The sequence below is a fragment of the Vulpes vulpes genome, chromosome 2, assembly GCF_048418805.1.
Source record: "Vulpes vulpes isolate BD-2025 chromosome 2, VulVul3, whole genome shotgun sequence".
Taxonomy (NCBI): Eukaryota; Metazoa; Chordata; class Mammalia; order Carnivora; family Canidae; genus Vulpes; species Vulpes vulpes.
The window spans coordinates 91778355-91800876 of NC_132781.1; the positions used below are offsets into that span (position 1 = coordinate 91778355).

The 22522-nt window shown below is 36.1% G+C and overlaps 1 protein-coding gene across 4 annotated transcripts in view; it reads right to left on the reverse strand.

Moving 5' to 3' along the window:
* Positions 1 to 1614: 1614 nt before the first annotated feature.
* The window catches only part of MPP7 (MAGUK p55 scaffold protein 7), a 302487-nt gene continuing 281579 nt past the window's right edge, over positions 1615 to 22522 (reverse strand). For all 4 annotated transcript variants that reach the window (XM_072749255.1, XM_072749256.1, XM_072749257.1 and 1 more), the window contains 4 exons: positions 7779 to 7872; positions 6637 to 6745; positions 4934 to 5077; positions 1615 to 4483 (listed from right to left, as the gene is read on the reverse strand). In XM_072749255.1, coding sequence (XP_072605356.1) covers positions 4304 to 4483; positions 4934 to 5077; positions 6637 to 6745; positions 7779 to 7872 — 527 coding nt within the window. In that variant the 3' untranslated portion in view covers positions 1615 to 4303. The remainder of the gene's footprint in view (positions 4484 to 4933; positions 5078 to 6636; positions 6746 to 7778; positions 7873 to 22522) is intronic.

The window sequence follows — 22522 nt, forward strand, 5'->3', positions numbered from 1 at the left end:
AAGATACCTAGGAATAAACCTAACCAAAGAGGTAAAAGATCTATATCCTAAAAACTATAGAACACTTCTGAAAGAAATTGAGGAAGACACAAAGAGATGGAAAAATATTCCATGCTCATGGATTGGCAGAATTAATATTGTAAAAATGTCAATGTTACCCAGGGAAATTTATATGTTTAATGCAATCCCTATGAAAATACCATGGACTTTCTTCAGAGAGTTAGAACAAATTATTTTAAGATTTGTGTGGAATCAGAAAAGACCCCGAATAGCCAGGGGAATTTTAAAAAAGAAAACCATAGCTGGGGGCATCACAATGCCAGATTTCAGGTTGTACTACAAAGCTGTGGTCATCAAGACAGTGTGGTACTGGCACAAAAACAGACACATAGATCAATGGAACAGAATAGAGAACCCAGAAGTGGATCCTGAAATGTATGGTCATCTAATATTCGATAAAGGAGGAAAGACTATCCATTGCAAGAAAGACAGTCTCTTCAACAAATGGTGCTGGGAAAATTGGACATCCACATGCAGAAGAATGAAACTGGACCACTCTCTTTCACCATACACAAAGATAAACTCAAAATGGATGAGAGATCTAAATGTGAGAGAAGAGTCCATCAAAATCATAGAAGGGACATCTCTTTCAAGTCGATACAAGTTCTATTGTGTACCAGTGGCTAAAAATAAAAATTTGTTCATTTCCCTATTGAGGATTACTTCATTAGGTTCTGACGTATCACTTGGAAGTAATGGATGTTTTTTTACACAATAAAACCGTCATAGAAATTATTAGGAAACTTCCAGTGAATTTGCTGGTGGAGAACTGTTTATATGGGGTGATTATTTATAGAGCTATTTTAAAATTGTGTGATGTGAGAATAATCACTGTAACACAGGAGTTCATAGTTCTTGAAAACCTCTGTCCCAGGTTTTGTTCCAAGTACTTTCCATGGGTCAGCTCTTCCAGGCCTACAATGATCCCATGCGGTAAGCAGGATTATTAAGTCCATTTGCCTGATCAGAGAGGTTAAATGACTGTCTCAAGGTTGCAAAGCTGGTAAGAGACAAAACTAGAATTTGAACTCAGGAAATGTGGCTCCAGATCCCATGCTCCTGACTGCTACAGTCTACAGTCTTTCAATGGAAGCAGAGCTGGGGCTAATTCGCTCAACTGTTGAAGCAAGGGCAATGCTAATTAGCTTGTGTATCTAAGCAGGTGGCAGTTTGTACTCATGTACAGCTAAATGAAAAAGTTTAGTTTTGCCTCACTGGAATTCAGGAACAGGATGTGGATAACACCCTAATTCCTGATGCAGAGGAGTGGGATAAGGGATGATCCCATCATGGATGGGCCCGATCATCCAGCCCCCCTTTAGTGCTCCAGATCTTTAAATAGCTGTACTGTGTGTATCGGAGCAAGATTCATGAATTCCATCTCTTCAACAACTTTGTTGAAACCAAAAAATTATTTGAAACAAATATGAAGTTTTAGAGATGGCAAGTTCAAATAAACTACCTGGCATCAGAGTAGAAACCAGAATTTGCTCTACCATGGGAAACAATATCCTAAATACCTAAGTGCAGAAACAATGGTGCAGAAAATATACATGCAATTGGAAGATACTTTATTAAGATAAAAGATTTTCCATTACATTTACATAGAAATCCTTACTAGTTGAAAAGAAAATAAATAATAGAAATCTAGATTCAGAAGCTTTTAATAACAGTTTTGTAAATCTATGAAGATTACATTTGTCAATTTTAAATTATTATGATTTAGATACATTCAATCATAATACGATACCAGGAATGTCAGCCTTAAGAACATCTGTATGAGTAAAACAATGGGAAAAAAATATGACAGTTTCATCTTTTTATGTTTAACTGACTCTAATTTGGTAATCACAGGAATATAGAATTTCCTTCTCAATCTTGGATTTTAAATATATGGACTCAAAAATATAAACATTCCTCTTCTCTCAAATAGTGGCTGACACTGTTGGGAGCCGGCCAAACTAGTATAGTGGAGAGGGCTACGTGCATCTCCTTGCTGGAGGAGGAGGAGGTGGTCTCGGCGCAGACGCAGAGTCCAGGGCCTTCTACAACAGTTAGCAACGAGCCCTTGGCGCTACCTTCCTTGCCTTCCTTGGTTTTAACCTAATCCCTAAACAGCAAAATGGCCGTGTAAATGTCACTTGGAAAGCCATATACCTAATCAAAGATTTCTCAAATTGCTAAGGTGCCCCTTCTCATTTAAAAACAAACATTGTTCAATTCTAGTATGAAAAGGGAGTAAGATCTGGACAGTTATATTTTTAAATACCCCATTGCCGCCAACAGCAAAAAGGGCTCTTTCCACCACATTACACTACCCTCTACCCCCACAGGAAAGAATCTGGACTGCCTAACTTATTCAGACAATTGCCTAGATGATTATATGTTTCCCAGTACTCTTTGTACAGGAAGTCTTGATTTATAGGAAATTTTTGTTAGTGTTTAAAGCGGAGTATATTCTACCCAAACTCTCCATGTAAGACTTCTATTTTCTTAGAGCAGCCATACAACTTTAAAGTATGGCTTTAGTATCAGTCTAGCAACCCTCTTCCTCACTCTTTTAAAAACTAAATTGCTTGCTATTGAGTTTATAAACTTAGAACTCACTGTTTGGATCATGTTAAGTAACATGTAGTCTGATTATTTTGGTATGAGTGTGTATCAAGGGCATTGCAGTAGTTTTTATCTCTGTTTCTAATATGAAATTTGACATGTCTAAAGGAAATCCAGTGGATAATGCTACCAAATATGCAGTGCACATAACAGACTTGTGGATCTATCTGTGTATGAACAAAGGTCAAATATTTACATGGAATGTTGACCCTGACTTATAAAACTATTTTAAATTATGACATCTTTACATACAATTTATTTTATGAATAGCTCCATTTGATAATTAAAAAAAATATGCCTTTCAAAGATTTCATAAATATATAAAATTTCACTACATTCTATTTTTCTTTAAACATGACATCTAAACTCTTTACAAATCAACAAAAATATTTTCTGTTTGAAAGTCACAGATGCAATGATTTTTGATTGGCAGGGTCTTACTGCATGCAAGAATGGCAAGACATGTTCTCTTATACAACTTAGGACATTTCTAATAGTTTGAGCTATGTGATTTGTTTGCTGAAGTTCAGTAGTAACAAAGAAAAGAAAGCCCATCTAAATATTTACAAGAGTCTTTCTTAAAATTCTTTAAAAATGGCAAGATTAAGATGGTATCTGACCAGTGTTAAGAATTATTTTGATGATGAAGAGGAGGTATGTTAACATTATTTTCTAAAATACATCTTAGCGTGATTTAAATATATGATCATTTGCACATGTGAAAAATGATGACCTTTTAACTATCAATTAACACTAAAACATCCACTTTTAGAATAGGAATCACATTCTTTTAACTTACTGGATGGTGACTCCAGAAATCCTGTCTCAGGATTTATAAATTAAAATGTCCTTTGTAGTCATTACTTGCCCCAAGATATCATCATCTTTACAAAGACTAATACCACAAAGATAGGCTTTTAGTTACATATGTAATCATTTTTAAAAGTCTATCTTCTCTCATTAAATATCTGAGCCACTGATATGTAGTCCTATGAGGCCTTTTCAAGATATAACATGAAGGCCACTCACTAAGGCAAATGTTTCATAATTCCCTTAAGAAAAATTTTTAAAGACACTCTGACTATATTATATATATGTAAGAAAAAGGTTGCGCTTTTAGGACAGTAAGAGGATGCCTTACTGTCAGCCTGGATGAATCTATAAAGCTGTCCTGCTTGCCTGGAGTAGCTCAAGGCTGCTAAGTAAATACCTTCAACTGTTAACGTGATGGAGAGGCTTTGTCTCAGACCACTAAAGCACTGAACTCCAGTATCAATTCTCTAGCTGTTTCTCTCTAAAAAGTCCAACCTCATCTTGGAGATATAGCTGTATATTAAGGACAACCAGAAGGTTCAAAGCTGTGCTCAAAATACAGTACTGTGCAAATTTTGATTTTGGATCTATAGTCAAATATTGTGTTTGAAATAAGGCTGGATAAAGATACAAACAAAACCAACATTCAGTTTTAAGCAGGATTACACATCTACAACAGTGATCTAGATTAAAAAAAAAAAAAAAAAAAAAAAAAACCAAAAAAACAAAAAACAAAAAAAACAAACCCTACCACCAGAATGGTAACTGATTTCATCATGCACTCTACAAAAAAGATGATCGTGGGAATTTCCCTTAGTTATGAATGTAACCAGCTCACTGGGACCCAGTGGGCTTCTGTCTCTAATTTGTCAAAAGTTGTTTTTAGCTCATTGAATGCCACAGTGAGGTCATCATTTACTATAATTTTGTCAAAAAGATGACCATATTGATTTTCCATTATCTGTGCAGATTTAATCATGTCCTGAAAGTCTTCTTCCTGCAAAAGGAAGTATTAAAAAAAATTTGGTTAAACAGGCAATTATATCACTTTGCATGGATGCAGACATTTCCATAACTGGTTTATCAAATGCTATTCTGTATTTATTCTTTCAACCACAAATGAAAATGACCCTCTTGAACTGTAAGCTCTCAGAAGTCATAACTTCTAATGGTATCTCTTAGATCTGCTTGTAACTGCTCTGATAAAATCATGAATTTCACTCACTCATTACTGGGATGTTTCAATCAATATAATATGAAGATCTATTCATAGAAGCACAAAAAGCCATTACAGTGCAATTACTCAAACTGTATGTACCTAAATACAGTTATTTTATTGATTTTTGGATCACAGCATATACAACCATGTCTTTCTGAAGGTAGTAGTTACTGCATGTATGACTTCAAGTACCATTTATGTCTTTCTACTGAGCCTTATTGTACTTACTGTAAAAGGCTTTGCAGCACCTTGGTCATCTCTGCTTGAAATAATCTTTGCATTTTTTCTTGTCTCCCTCAAGCGCTCTATTGATGGAGGCTTTATAAATATCACGTAGGGCTTAAATTCTAAGGTCCTTAAATGCTTCACTGTCTGCAAGGAAGAAAATAAGTTTTATTATATTTCTTCATAATGTCATGAGTGAATTTTCCAATAAAAATAAAATTTCTTTCAAAGGAGAAAATTCCTTAAAACCATCTAAAAAGGCCAGTAGCTTCTTCAATATATTGTTCAATCTGTTGTTGACAATTAAATGTCATAAATACCCCTGAAAAGATGGAGAATATAACCTTTTAAAATGTTTTGAAATATGTCATAATATTGAACAGAAGCAGATAAAAATATCATAAAACTGATTTTGAAATCAAATGCTCAAAAGATGCTATGAGTTAAATAACTATCTGTACGTGGAGGTCATCCAACCATCCCACATAAGCCTCTTCCTGATCTCACATAGGAGTTTGTCATTCTGTCCTGTTTGTCATTCCATGGAGTGTACAAAAAGGGCGAGCTTCCTGCTTTCCATGAAGCTTGTCAACATTCTCCCATCCAAATATTTTGTATTATTGACACTGTGCTTCTGAGGACTCATCTCCAATCAAAGGGGAATGGTTAGGAGTTGAGGGAGACTCTTGACCTGTATGTCAGGGCTTCCCCAAAAATGTGAATACAAACCATAAACCTCTCTGAGAGGTTATGTAGGGGGTTAGGGGTGTGGCTGGAGGATATATACATTCAGGGGGCTAGTGAGGCTCTGTGGATGTATAGTTGGAACCCTACCGAGGGAGCTGGATATGACTAGACCCAAGGCATCAGCAGGGGGATGCTGTACCATCAGGAGTATCCTCCTCATCACTGGTGCCTAAGTTAAGGAGTCAGCTGCCCTACTGATTCTTGGGGCTCTTTTACTCCAGATTCATCCTCCTGAAGAGGAATGAAGGGCTTCTCCAAGTCATTCTGGCTCTTGGAGGTTGTGTACCCATCGGTGGAGAGAGAATCTATGGCCCCTTGGGTAATAAGGAAAATGCTATGGGTTAGGTCTCTGCTGGAGGATGTGGTTCAGTAAGAATTGAATGGCTGCGTCCACTGGTATCTTTGGTCCAAAGTGTTCATAAGAGTTCCCAGGGTGCCAGCAAAGATTTACCTGACAGTTGCGAGAAGGATCTCATTCAGTACTGTTCCTATGAAATGCCTCCCGGCTCTATGTAGGGGGTTTACACTTCTATGATATGTCAAGAATCCAAATGAAAGAAAGAGGGCCAAGAACCAAAATGTCCATTGTAAAAAATACAGACACTTATAATAATACTTCACATTTAAGAATACATTATACATGTAGCAACATATTTTTTCAATAAGAACTATGCAGAAGAAATATCTAAGAGTCCTTGTACTTGGCAAACACAGAATATAAACCAGAGTGGCAAACAGAACTTGTGGCTTCCTCTCCTCCTCTTTTCTAATATTATGGACCTTTTTTCTCTTTCTCCAGAGACTTCTCAAATTACATTTAAATGCGTCTGTCATTAGGAAAGCCACATATATACCAAAAGTGAGTAGCCTTCAGATTTACCGCATATTTGAAAGGTTCACGTGAAGTGTGGTAGCTCACATGGGCCAGGAGGGTATTGAATAGTTCATTGTTCACTTACGTGAGGCTGAACGTCCAACAAACAAACTTTGTTTTTAGCCAGGACAGACCGAACGGAGTCTATGCTTGTGCCGTAGTAGTTGTTTTTATATTCACCATATTCAATAAACCTGTAGGAAATCAGATCTGCATCAGAGCCATTTGCGAATTAATTATAGATATAAATGGAAAGACATAGCTCATATATATAAAAGATTTTTGCTGAACACGTAATTTTTTTTACTGTGTTCAATAAAATAAGTAGGGCCAAGTACTCCAGAATGTCAATTTTAAAAAATCTTTTATTTTACATTTTCAAATCAGTAACACTTGCTTGTATTACACTTAAGCAGAAAAAAAGTACTTCAGTCCAGCAGTACTGTTTTCCATCACTTCTGTTTCAGGACTAATGCAACGCAATAAAACAGTGACTAAGCCAAACAATAGAAACTACTGAAATTTCACTGCATGCTACAGAATAACCACGCTCAGCTTTAGAACTACAGGAGGAACTGGCTGGTGGCTAATGGAAGCAGGGCAGCCGGTTATGTGCTATAAAAACACAATTGCTGTGCCGAACGTGGAAAAAAGCATTTTGATGTTTCAATAAAATCCCCAAATCCTGCATTAAAACACACATTGCTCCCTGACACCCTGAAATATTCATGCTTAAGCAAACGGAAGACCTGTGAGGTGGAGAATTAGAGCCGGCCAGAGGATATGGTACAAACAAGGTGATTAATGTTATTTTAAATTTTTGAAGAGCCAGTGAGGGAGAAAGGGGTTTGTGGAAGAGACTGTGGAACTAGGGATCTATTACATAGTTGTTAGTTTTTAAAATAAAATTCTATTCAAATTCTATGTTAAGATTCAATTAGTGGGGTGGAAAGAGGTCACAATAATATGCCTGCAACATTCCCTCATTCTTCAAAATAATTCCTACACATTTATTTAACTTACCAGAAACATAGCAGCTCTAGGTTATTAAAAAAATTACAGGTGAAGACTGGTAACACCTACTAACTGAATTATCACCTTTTTATCAGTTACAAATATTAAAAAACTTAAAATCTATTTCAAATGGGAGGGAACCCTGGGTTCCCTAAAACTGGATAGAGAGGCACAGGCTTAAAAACAATAGTCACATAAAAACCTTCCACATACTTGTTATTTTGTACATCTGTCTCGAACAAGTGCTTGGAAATGAAAATATATTCCACACCATCGCTTTCCTGGCTTCTTTTTGCTCTGGTTGTGTCTGCGATTTAATTAAAAAGAGTTTACAAAAGTCTACATCAGCTACCCTAAAGAAGATACTAAAAAAGAAATCATCATGTATTAAAGTATTTTTCATAAACCAAATTTAAACACTTATTAAAAAGCAAATTAGCTAATAAAATAAAAATTCAATAATTCAGATTTCTTACCAATATGAATACAATATTGATTTGAATGTGGATTCAAAATTAAATTGCATTGTCTGTGCTACTTTTTATTTCGAAGGTGCTTTAATATGTTAATTAAATAAAAATGGTATTTTAGCCCTTGAGAAAAAAACTCTTTTCTTTTGCAGATGAATGCTTATTATCATATTTACTGATCATTATTCATTGGAGCAAGTCTAATGCCTACTAGGTTGTAAGGTAAACCCTGAAATTATTTTACTGTCTTCCACACACAGCACATAGTGAGTATGCCATCAATGTTTTACTAACTGAATAAAGTCAAAGACCTCGATGTGCTATTCATTCCTCCTTTGGAAAATTATAAACACCTTCTTAGAATACTATTAAACTTCCAAACATTCAGTAATGTTGCCCATTTGCTACTAAATTATAATGGAGCAGAAAATACAGGATTGACTATAAAAACATAACTAAACCTAAGGAGTTGCATTGCTGATATTGCAAGTGAAAAACTGACCATAGCACATTCTTCCTGTGAATTACAGTTAAAAACTCTGTGCCCAGACAACTATTTCAGCACTTTGAAAATAAATAAAGCAGGTAGACTGTGGAGAGGAATCAACCTGCATGGGGTATAGTTTTACCTTTTATTTTTTTCTTAGCTTTGCCTAGAGGGTGGGAATATTTACAGTGTCATGGTGTTATGTGTGACTTAATTCCAGTAGGAGTGTTTTTGGGTGAAAAGAACCAAGAAAAAAGAAAAAAGCCCTTACAAATTGAAGAGTGTGGAGGTAATCCAGAAAGACTGGCAAAGATATTCTAATGCTGTGTAGGAACCAATATCATTTGAAGGATAACCCCTGGGCTATAAACATGGAGCTAAGACTCAGGCTAACACTGCCAATGTTTTCAGACGTGAACTGTGATTAGAATATATAGGTTTCAGCCACCCTGTGAATAACAGCAGCACAGAACACTCCTAAACCAATGTAGAAAAGGCTTAGGAAATTGAGCTGAGATTTGAACTATGCACCCAAGTATCAGACTCACTTTTGAACTACATGTGACAGGGGAGACCTAAACCAGCGTAGCAAAAACTTAGGGAATTGAACTGAGATTTAAACCACAACTCACAGGGACACCTAGGTGGCTCAGTGGTTGGGAGTGTCTGTCTTCAAGATCAGGGTGTGATCCAGGGGCCTTGGGATCGAGTCCTGCATAGGGCTCCCCACAGGAAGCCTGCTTCTCCCTCTGACTATGTCTCTGCCTCTGTTTGTCTTTCATGCATAAATAAAATCTAAAAAACACAAACTCACAGGAAATGAGACAGAACTTAGAGTGAAAACATAAAATGGTGATAACTTGCTAAAAGGAAAACATTCTTCCAGAATGTTGACTACCCTCCACAATCTTCCTGCTTTACTCATTTTCAAAGTGCTCAGATAGCTAACCTGCACCCAGAGTTTTCAGTTGTAATCAGCAGTAAGGACGGGCTATAGCCAGTTTTTCACTTGCCATATTGGCATTGCAACTCTGCAGGGTTTTTGTTTGTTAAGCAGGACCTAGAGTTGATACAACACTGGTGTATCCAAAATGCAATTTAAAATTATTTAATATAAAAGAACCAAGAAATTATGACCAGTTCCTAAGGAGAAAATGGAAGATGGCAACTTAGAATGACCCAGAGGTTAGAACTACCAGACAAAGGATTTAAGGCAACTACTTATAACTGTGTTTTATAAGGTAAAGAAAAACATGCCTGAAATGAATGAAAATATGAATTCTCAGAGAAATGGAAACTATAAAGAAGAACCAAATGGAAAGTTTAGAACAGAAATATACAATACTTAATAAAAACAAGTTGCTAATGAAACTGGACCACTCTCTTTCACCATACACAAAGATAAACTCAAAATGGATGAGAGATCTAAATGTGAAACAAGATTCCATCAAAATCCTAGAGGAGAACACAGGCAACACCCTTTTTGAACTTGGCCACAGTAACTTCTTGCAAGATACATCCACAAAGGCAAAAGAAACAAAAGCAAAAAGGAACTATTGGGACTTCATCAAGATAAGAAGCTTTTGCACAGCAAAGGATACAGTCAACAAAACTAAAAGACAACCTACAGAATGGGAGAAGATATTTGCAAATGACATATCAGATAAAGGGCTAGTTTCCAAAATCTATAAAGAACTTATTAAACTCAACACCAAAGAAACAAACAATCCAATCATGAAATGGGCAAAAGACATGAAGAGAAATCTCACAGAGGAAGACATGGACATGGCCAACAAGCACATGAGAAAATGCTCTGCATCACTTGCCATCAGGGAAATACAAATCAAAACCACAATGAGATACCACCTCACACCAGTGAGAATGGCGAAAATTAACAAGGCAGGAAACAACCAATGTTGGAGAGGATGCGGAGAAAAGGGAACCCTCTTACACTGTTGGTGGGAATGTGAACTGGTGCAGCCACTCTGGAAAACTGGGTGGAGGTTCCTCAAAGAGTTAAAAATAGACCTGCCCTACGACCCAGCAATTGCACTGTTGGGGATTTACCCCAAAGATTCAGATGCAATGAAACGTCGGGACACCTGCACCCCGATGTTTCTATCAGCAATGGCCACAATAGCCAAACTGTGGAAGGAGCCTCGGTGTCCATCGAAAGATGAATGGATAAAGAAGATGTGGTTTATGTATACAATGGAATATTACTCAGCCATTAGAAACGACAAATACCCACCATTTGCTTCAACGTGGATGGAACTCGAGGGTATTATGCTGAGTGAAATAAGTCAATCGGAGAAGGACAAACAGTGTATGTTCTCATTCATTTGGGGAATATGAATAATAGTGAAAGGGAATATAAAGGAAGGGAAAAGAAATGTTGGGAAATATCAGGAAGGGAGACAGAACATAAAGACTCCTAACTCAGGGAAACGAACTAGGGGTGGTGGAAGGGGAGGAGGGCAGGTTTTGGAGGGGAATGGGTGACGGGCACTGAGGTGGACACTTGATGGGATGAGCACTGGGTGTTTTTCTGTATGTTGATAAATTGAACACCAATAAAAGTTAATTAAAATAAATAAATAAATAAATAAATAAATAAATAAATAAATAAAAACAAGTTGCCAGTTGGGCTCAGTAGCAGAATGGAGAGGACAGAGAAAAGAGCCAATGAACTTGAAGGCAAATCAGTAGAAATTATAAAACCTGAGCACAAAGAAAAAAGATTGAAAAGGTATAAATGAAGCCCTAGGGACCTGTGTAATATAAGTGTAATTTGGATGCCAGAGATGAAAAAGATATTGAAGTGCAAAAAAAAAAAAAAAAAAGTATTTGAAGAAAGAATGGCCCCAAACTGCTAAAATTTGGTGAAAGGCATACATTTTACAAATTTCAGAAGCCCAACAAATCTCAAATAGGATAAATTCATAGGAAAATCATGCCTAGACACTCAAAACTGAAGTATTAAGAACCAAAGATAAAGAAAAAAATCTTGAAAGCATCTAGTAACAACCAATACAGTACACATGACGAGTAATGATTTCAGTGACTACAGATTTATTATAAATCCTAAAAACAAGAATTCAATGAAATAATATCTGAAGTGCTGAAAGAAAAGAACTTCACCCAAAATACCCTTCAGGAGAAAAAGGCAAAACAAACACCTTCTCAGAAGAAGAGAGACTAAAAGAACTCATCAACAGATCTGCTCTAAAATAATATTCAAGGAAGTTTTTAGGCTAAAAGGAAATGTTAAGAAGGATATTTGTATCTTCAAGGAATTAAGGAACAATAGAACAATAGAAAGAATAGTTGAATAGAAACAGAAGTCTATTTTTTCCTCTTATATTTCATATATATATATACATATATATATTTGTGTGTGTGTGTGTGTATATATATATATGCAACTGATTTAAAAGTTATATTGTTATTTGGTAGAGTTTTCAATGTGTATGTTATGTATGCAAACATAATACATTTGTCAACTACCACAAAAAGGACTTGGGGAAAAGGGATTTATATGATTGCAAGGTTTCTATATTTTATGTGAAATGGCATGAAGTCAACTCTAAGTAGACTGTGAACAGTTAGGCATTAAGCATGTTGTAATCCCTAGAACAACCAGTAACAAGTAATGGAAAGACATATAAGCAGAGAGCCGATAGGTAAATTGAAATGGAACATTGAAAAACATTCAAATAATAATTTTAAAAAACAGTAGAAAACAGAAAGAAAGAAAAAAAAGATAAACAGAAACAGTTTAAATGTAATCATTTAAATAATTTAGTGTTAATTGGTTTATATACTCCAGATTAAAAGGCAAAGAGAATGGATGAAGAAGCAAGACCCTAGTTAGTACATACTGTCTATAAGAAAGACACATTAAATTTACACGAATAAGTTGAAAGCGAACAGAGGGAAGATGGTGTATGTACCATGTAAACAGTAAGCATAAGGTGGCTACTTTGAATCGAATAAAAGAGACTTCAAGAAAAGGAGTATGACCAGAGATAAAGAAAACTGTTTCATAATGATAAAAAAAAATTAAAACAATTACAAATCTGTACACACACAGAAAAACAAAACTTTAAAATATATGAAGCAAAAATTGGCTGTGTTAAATGAAGAAATGGACAAGCTCACAATAAGAATAGCTTTTACTGCCTCTTAACAACTGATAGAACTAGACAAAATACCAGTGAGACACAGGCTACACGCCACCACCAGCCTCAGGGGTCTAATTTATACAGGTGTAACACTGCATCCAATAACTGCAGGATAAACGTTCCTTTTTAGTGTACATTATACATTTGTCAAAAGGTAAATCATAGGTTGGCCCATAAAAAGTCCCCCCAAATTTAAAAGAACCCAAATCATAAAGAGTAAATTCTTCTACCATAAAATAATGAAAAATCAATAATAAGATACCTAGAAAAACCTCAAATATCTTAAAATTAAGTAACACTTTCAAATAATTATGATTCAAAAATGAAAGAATAAAAGTGAGCAAATACTGTGAAGTATAGGGCAAGGAATATATACCCTATCAAAGTTATGGGATAGAGAGAACATAGCACATAACAGGAAACTTACACCTTTACATACTTCTGTTAGAAAAGAGGATCTAAAAGCAGTGACTGAAAGTTCATCTTAAAAACTGCTAGAAAGAAAAGATCAAAGTAAACTCAAGCCAAGGCGAAGAGAATAATAAATTCAAATTAACAAAATAGAAAAAAGACAATAAAAACAAAATTTTAAAATCTAATTACAGTGATTAGTAAAAAAAGAACAAAAATCACCACTATAAATAATGAAAAAGGAGTTATTACCAGAGATTCTATGGATACTAAAAAGGATTAGAGAATATTATACACTACTTTATGCCAACATAGTTGACAATTTAGACAACATGGATACATTTCTTAAAAGGTATAAAGAATCAAGATTGAAACAAGAGGTGCTGATATCTGAACAGCCCTGTATCTATTAAATCTATTTTTAAAAAGATTTTATTTATTTGAGAGAGAGCACGCACAGGCAGGGGGATGGCCAGAGGGAGAGGTGGGCTCCCTGCTAAGCACAGACTCTGACATAGAGGCTCAATCCAGGACCCCAGGATCATGACCTGAGCCAAAGGTAGATGCTTACCTGACTGAGCCAACCAGGTGCCCCTAAATAAATCTGTTTTTTTTAAAACCTTCCCCCAAAGATTCCAGGCTTAGATGGCTACTGAAGTCTCTTCACCATTTAAGAATGAAATAACACAAATCCTACATTAATATTTTTTTTGCATAAAGAGGAATCACTGCTTAATTCATTTTATGATATTAGCATAACCCTAATAGCAAAATCTAACAAAGACATTAGAAAACATTATAGACCAAACATAAATTTAGATGCAGAAGTCCTTAACAAAAATATTAGCAAGTCAAATTCAACAATACATAAAATTGTAAAAAGATATGAGATCTTTTTAAGATCTGTAAAAAGATATGAGGACCAAATAGAGTTTATCTCATGAATGAGAGGTAGGCTGAACATCTGAAAATCAATGGAATTCTGCATATTAACAGAATGAAGAATCATACATGATCATTTCAATATATCCAGAACTAGCAGCAGAAAAAATTTCAACACCTATTCATGACAAAAAGTCTCAGCAAACTAGGAATCACAGAGAATGCTCTCAAACAAATAATGGGGCATCAATGAGTCATCATCCTTAATGGTAAAAGATGGGAGGTGATTTCCCTTGAGGTCAGGAACAAGGCAAGTCTGCTAAATAACACAAAAAATAACTTGAAATCGATCAAGACCTAAATGTAAAATGAAAAACTATAAAACTTCTAGAAAAAGCAGAATGTCTTTGGGACTCTGAGAGAAAGGATTTTAGAGCACTGAAAGCACAAAACAGAAAATGATAAATGAGACTGTCAAAATGAAAAACTTTTTTTAAAAGATTTTATTTATGTATTCATAGAGACACAGAGAGAGAGGCAGAGACACAGCAGAGGGAGAAGCAGGCTCCATGCAGGGAGCCCGACGTGGGACTCGATCCCGGGTCTCCAGGATCAGGCCTTGGGCTGCAGGCGGCACTAAACCGCTGAGCCACCCAGGCTGCCCAAACTTTTGGTTTTTTAAAAATACCATAAAGAAAATGAAAAGGTGGTACACACACACACACATATACATACGATGGAATATTACTCAGTCATCAGAAAGGACGAATACCCAACATTTACTTCAACATGGATGGAACTGGAGGGTATTATGCTGTGAAGTAAGTCAATTGGAGACAGACAATCATCATATGGTTTCACTCATATGTAGAATATAAGAGTTAGTGAAAGGGATTATAAGGGAAAGGAGGGGAGCCGAGTGGGGAAAAATTAGAGAGGAAGACAAACCATGAGAGACTCCTAACTGGGAAACAAACAAAAGGTTGTAGAAGGGGAGATGGATAGAGGGATGGGGTAACTGGGTGACAGGCACTGAGGAGGGCGGGCACTTGATGGGATGAGCACTGGGTGTTATGCTGTATGTTGGCAAATTGAGTTTAAATAAATTTTTTTTACCCCCCCCCCCCCCAAAAAAAATGAAAAGGTGGAATGCCTGCATGGCTCAGTCTGTTATTGGCTCAGGTCATGATCTCAGGGTCCTGGGATTGAGCCCTGTGACTCTGAAGCCCTTAGGATTCTCTCCCTCTGTCCCTCCCCCACCTCATACACACACTCTCTAAAAAGAAATGATAATCTACAGACTGAGAAGAATATATGAGTAACACATTTATATAAGGGACACATATCCGGAATATATAAAGAATTCTTAAAACTCAGTGAGACAATGCAATTTTTAAAAATGGGCAGAATATTTGAATAGACCCTTCCTTGGAGATGCATAAATGAGTAGGTCCATGAAATGAAGCGCAACATCATTAATTCAATGCAGATTGAAGTACAGTGAGATACCAGCACACACATAGAGGCATACCTCGTTTTGTTGCACTCTGCTCTACTGTGCTTCACAGGTACTGTTTGTTGTTGTTTTGTTTTTAAAACAAATCGAAGGTTTGTGGCAAGTCTGTCAGTGCTATTTTTCCAACAGCATTTGCTCACTTTGTCTTTCTGTGACACATTGTGGTAATTCTGCTGACCCTTCTAACTTTTCCATGATTACATTTGTAATGGTGATCTGTGATTTCTCATGTTACTATTGTAGCTGTTTTGGGATGCCATGAACTGTACCCAGACAGTGAACCTAATCAACAAATGTGTGTATGCTGACTGCTACACTGACCAGCATTTCCCTGATCTCTTCCCCTTTCCTCAGGCCTCCCCATCTCCTAAGATACAACAATATTGAAATTAGGCCAATTCATAACCCTACAATGGCTTCTACATGTTCAAGTGAAAGGAAAAGTCCCACATTCTCACTTTAAATCAAGAGCTAGACATGATTAAGCTTAGTGAGGAAGGCATGTGGAAAGCTGAAAATGGCTGAAAGCTCTTGCACCAGTCAAGTTGTGAATGCAAAGAAAAATTCTTGAAGGAAATTAAAAGTGCTACTCTAATGAGTGCACAAACAATAAGAAAGTGAAACAACCTTATTGTTGATATGGAGAAAGTTTGAGTGACCTGGAGAGAAGATTAAACCAGCCATGACATTCTCCTAAGCCAAAGCCTGACCCAGAATAAGGCCCTCATCCTCTTCAATTCTATGAAGGCTGATAGAGGCGAGGAAGCTGCAGAAGAGAAGTCTGAAGCTAGCAGAGGCTGGTTCATGAGGGTTAAGGAAAGAAGCTATCTCCATAACAGAACAGTGCAAGGGAGACAGCAAGTGCTGGTGTAGAAACTGCAAGTGATCCAGAAAATCTAGCTAAGATCATTAATGAAGGGGCCTACACGAAGTAGATTTTCACTTAAATAAAATAGCCTTATATTGAAAGAAGATGCCATCTGGGACTTTCATAGCTAGAGGGAAGTCAATGCCTCATTTCAAGTTTCAAAGGACAATCTGGCTCATTAGGGGAAAATGTAACTGATGACTTTAAGTTGAAGCCAGTGCTCATTGACTGTTCTGAAAGTCCTAGCGCCCTTAAGAATTACACTAAATCTAATTTGCCTGTGTTCTATAAAAGGAACAACAAACCCAGGATGACAGCATATCTATTTACAACATGGTTTACTGGGTATTTTAAGCCCACTGTTCAAACCTAGTGCTCAGAAAGGTTCCTTTTAAAATATGACTGCTCGGGATCCCTGGGTGGCGCAGCAGTTTGGCGCCTGCCTTTGGCCCAGGGCACGATCCTGGAGACCAGGGATCTAATCCCAAATCGGGCTCCCGGTGCATGGAGCCTGCTTCTCCCTCTGCCTGTGTCTCTGCCTCTCTCTCTCTCTCTCTGTGACTATCATAAATAAATAAAAATTAAAAAAAATAAAAAATAAAAAAAAAATAAAATATGACTGCTCATCAATAATGCACCTTGTCACCCAAGAGCTCGGATGGAGATATACAAGATTAATGTTATTTTCATGCCTGCTAATACAACATCCATTCTGAAGCCTGTGGATCAAGGAATAATTGTGACTTTCAATTCTTATTATTTAAGAAATACATTTTTGCAAGGCTATGGATAGTTGCCATAGATTTTGATTCCTCCAATGGATTTAGGCAAAGTAAATTGAAAACGGACTTATGGAAAGACAACTCTCCTTTGAAAAGGATTCACCATTCTAGATGCCATTAAGAACATTTATGATTCCTGAGAAGAGGTCAAAATATCAACATTAACAGTTTGGAAGAATGACTCCAATCCTCATGGATGTCTTTGAGGGGTTCAAGACTTGAGTGGAGGAATTAACTGTAGATGTGGTGGAAACAGCACAAGAATTAGAAGTGGAATCTGAAGATGTGACTGCATTACTGTCATCTTGTGATAAAACTTTAATGGTTGAGGAGATACTTCTTATGGATGAACAAAAAAAGTGGTTTCTTGAGATGAAATCTATTCCTGCTGAAGCTGCTGTGACGACTGTTGAAACGACAGCAGAAGATTTAGAATATTACACAAACTGAGTTGATAAAGAAGCACAATTTTTGAGAGGATTGAGTCCAATTTTGGAAGAAGTTCTGTGGATAAAATGCTATCAAACAGCACTGCATAGTAGAGAGAAATAGTTCGTGAACAGATGAGTCTATTGATATGGTTAATAAGACTTCATTGTTGTCTTATTTTAAGAAGTTTCCACAGCCATCACTGCCTTCAGCAACTACTGCCCTGGTTGGTAAACAGTTTTCAACCTCAAGATAAGACCTTTCCCCCAGCAAAAAAGATGATGACTTGCTGAAAGCTCAAATGAGGATTGGCATTTTTTTAACAATAAAGTATGTTAAAATTAAGGTATGTACATTGTTTTTTTTTACACATGCTATTGCACACTTAAGAGACTACAGTATAAGCATAAATTTTATTTTTTTAAGAATAGTTTTTATATGTACTAGGAAACCCCCAAAAAATCATTTTGTCTGCTTTATTGCAATATTCACCTTATTGCAGTGGTCTGGAACTGAACCCAGTAACATCCCTGAGATATTACAGATATGTCTGTATCATACTGAGAAAAATTTAAGAGGCTGACTATACCAAGTTGGCAAAGATGTAAAACAACTAGATCTTGCATACACTTCTAGTGGATTGTAAAATGGTATAATCATTCTGGAAAACAGTTTGGTAGGCTCTGAAAAATTAAATATGATCCAGCCATTCTACTACTACTTATTTATCCAACAGAAACAAAAACACATGTTCATCAGAATATTTAGATTATAGGTTTATCTGTAGTAACCCCAAATGGTGTGAAACCCTCAAGTATCCATCAACAGGTGAATGGATAAATAAATTATAGTATTTCTATACAACACAATGGAATGCTGCTGAGCAATTAAAGGGGATGAACTGTTGATCTGTGAAACCACCTTGGTGAATCTCAAACTTGCTAGATGAAATAAGCCAGGCAAAAAGAATTGGGAACATACTGTATAATTTTATTTATATAAAGTGCCAGATGATTCAAACTGATCTATAGTTTCAGAATGTAGATCCATGGTTGCCTGAGGCCAGGGGTAGAAGGATGGTTTATAAAAGGCATGGGGAAATTGTTTGAAGAGATGGAAATGTTCACTATATGTTGATTGTGGTAATGACTTCATGTGTGTACATTAAAACTCATCTAATTGTACATTTTAAATATGTGTGCTTATTTCAATTATAATTATTTCAATAATGTATAAAAGGAAAACTGTGGGAAGTGGTGAAAAAAGTAACCCAACCCAATGGCAGTAATGGATTTATAAAACCCAGTTAGTTTAAATTACATCCAAAATTCTCATCGACTTCTACTTAGTTACCAAGCATATTTTAATACAACATTCAGATCTCCTGAAACAATTGTTCATATTTCTGCTGGTAAAGGACTAAGAAGTTATGCTTTTTTTTTTATGAAGTGTCACACTTTTTGCAGGAATAGCAAAATACTATTCCTATTCAGAAATAGCATGAAATACTAATAAATTTAATTTTATCATAAAAGCTAAGAATGAATTTCACAACAGAAATAGACTCCATTAAGTGTATATGACATAATATGCATCTAAGAGGTTGAAAGATATTAAATTGGTATGATGTCCTGCTTTGAAATTTAGGATTAATATTTATTCATTACTTCAAAAATTTCATTGTTTGCTGGTGTTCCTGTAGCAAATAGTAAGCTTCATACAAATGTATGTTGAAAATCAAAACTGAGAATTTTATGTGCATTAATTTGTCTCTGATGAAGAAAGGTTATCTTTATTCAACTGTAATGGCAGAAACACTTTGAAAATGTGGGACACACAGTTTTAAGGATCACCGCCCTGACATATGGAGTCCCCTTGGGAGGGTTAAAAGCAGAAACAGAACTCCATCAAGTGAATAGGACATGTATGACCTGCCAAACACATTTCAAAGTGAACATATCTACACTTAGAGTGTTTGCTTATCATGATCACCCCAAATTATTAATTTTACTGTTGAAGAATTTTAATGTAAAATATAGTGACATACCATAGGAATCTCACAAACTCATTAACAGTGAGGAATCCTGAATAAGAGATCTGGAAATTCTTAAGGGAAGGGAATTCAAAGGGAAAGATTCACATATTAATCACAATGCAGGTCACAACCTCACTATAGTTCACTGTCTGAGTACCCACTATGTTTACAGTGTAAGACAAACATCAAACAAATATGAGACGAACTCCACCTTCTGCTGCTTCCAACAAAATTCCCAAACAACTGCTATGATAAGAAAAAAATTTGTTTTTTAAATTGGTACCCTAATATATATATATATATATATACACACACACACATATACATACATATATACACATACATACATACATATATATATACACACACACATATATATATATTTTAGAAATCTCAACTGAGGTTTTCTATGGACAAAGAAGTGTTACAGAAGAGGAGTTCCTTGAAACTTATGAAAACATATAACTGTGATATATGCCTTCATGAGAAACCACAAAGTGATTAACAGGTGTGGTTGACTGTGAATGCCCAAATTCCAGGCTATAAAGACTTTGGAATCCACCAAGTATTTGACATCTACAGCAATACTTTTTGTTAACTACTTTAATTCACTGAGACGGCCTTTGAAAGACTGGCTATATTAATAGTCATTAAAATTTGTTGATGATAACCTAGAGCCTTAAAACAGTGTTGATGCTGCTCATTGAGGTGAAATTTGCCACAGAGAAGCAAACCAGCAGAAAACGGGCCTCAGCCACCACCTTCTTTAAAAGCAACTTGGAATGTTTAATGTGGTGAAGTAGATATTTTGTAAAGATCATAGAATTTGTTCTGCCATTTTAGCCCAAGAGCAATAGCATTTACCTCATTTAGCATCCCTTTAAATAATTTTTTATTGCAATAATTATAGATTCACAATAAATTGCAAAACAGCCTAGAGAAGATCCCATGTAACTATCACTCAGCTTTCTCCAATAAAGGGAGGTTTTCATCTACCATAACTGTAGTACAGTTGAGACCAGAAAATTGGCATTAGCAAACCAAAGTGAACTAAAGTACCAAGTATTTCTTTTTAACATTCAAAAACCTGAAGTATGACATGCAGAAAAGTTCACATGTAAGCCTGAATAGTCACAGATTGTGTAAGCAGCACTCTACCAAGAAATAGAACATTATCAGCACTCCAAAACCACTCTTCTAACCCACCTCCTCAAGATTTCTAATGGCACATGTTAGCATTGCTTTGTGTTGTAAAAATGGAATCTTTTGTCTCTGCCTCCTTTCACTCAACATTTGGTGGGATTCATTCATATTGCCGCATCGTAGCAGCAAATTGTGCATTGCAGTCTTCCGTTATGTGCATATAGCATCGAGTACCTGTCTAATCGACTACTGCTGGGCATTTGGGTTGTTTCCAACTTGGGGCTCTCATGAATAACGTTTCTAAGACCATCCGAGTGCATGCTCTGTGCATCTCTTATTGGCTGTGTACTAGAAGTGGAATTGCAGGGTCATGGGATATAGGTTCGCTCAGATGTAGATACTGCCAGTTATTTTTCCAAAGTGGGTGAATTAATTTACACTTCCACCAGCAATGTGTGATTGTTCCAACACACCACATCATTTCCAGCTTACCATTCTGGTGAATAGTTAGTACAGTTGGGGGAAAGATTTACAGTTAAACATCGAATACTGGTGGAATAATCAAGGCAATAATTTTTCTCTAGATAATCAAGACTCTACTTGGAGCATTTTACAAAGCCAAACAATCTAAAGTTCCAAAACTGTTCTTAAAATATATTCTTCTGAGTAATTAATTAAATCTTCCTGAGTTGATGCTATGGCTGTTATTTTCCACAAATGTCTAGTGTTATGAGTCACTTGGGACATATAAATAGATTTTCAGGCATTCCGTCAGGTTTCCTGAAGGAGAATCTCTTTGAAAAGCCTTGGAATCTTCTCCTAAGAAGCCCAGGAGATTTTTATTATCAGGCGGTCTGGAAAACACTGCTCTGTGGGGATCCACTGACATTAACACCTGTTTAAAAGTGAATCTGAGTGGAAAAGTACTACTTTGGGGATTTCTTTGGAGAGTCCCAGCCCCAGAAACTTTCTGGATATTGTCAATCTCTGTAACAACCTCAGAGGTAGATAGTATCCGAATAGTTGGATAAATTTAGGCCCAAGTATATGCCCTGGGTCCTTGAGTAACACCAAAACGGTCATCAAGGATTATGTTTGACAGACAGCCTTACTGGTATTTATCATCTTCCAAATAAATCAATGTTTATTACTAACTGTGCAACAATTAAGAGTATCTATACTTGGAAAAGACTGTGTAGTGTTGCATAGGATGAGGGACATGAAAATTGGAAACATGGTGGGTCCAACTATCACATGTACAACTCTGAGTAAATCCCCTATCTTTTCTCCCTGCTTCCTCTGTGGCTTGTAGGTGTCGCCCAGTTCTGGGGAGGAGGAGATAAATTAAGGCAAATAAAGGAGAGGAATAACAGTAGGAAATTAACACATGCATTTTTTCCCCTTTGTAATGTTTTTCTACCCTCTAGGTGCTTTGGAACTCCTCACCTGTAGGACTGACAATTGTTTTGCAAAATTCTTACATTATCCATATATTACAATTCACCTTTTGTAAAAGAAGTGAATACTTAAAGTAAAAAAAACAAAATGAAAGAAAGAAAAGAAAAAACCCACTGCTTAACTCTCATTTTCACATTTTCCTTTACTTTCATCTCTGTTGGTGGAAACCAACAGCCTCATAATGTATGGCTGAAAATGATTATAAACAATAATTTGGAAAAATGTCATAACAAGGAATAACTTGAGGTAAGAGAAAACAATTTTAAAATAAAGTTGAATTCTTACAAAACTA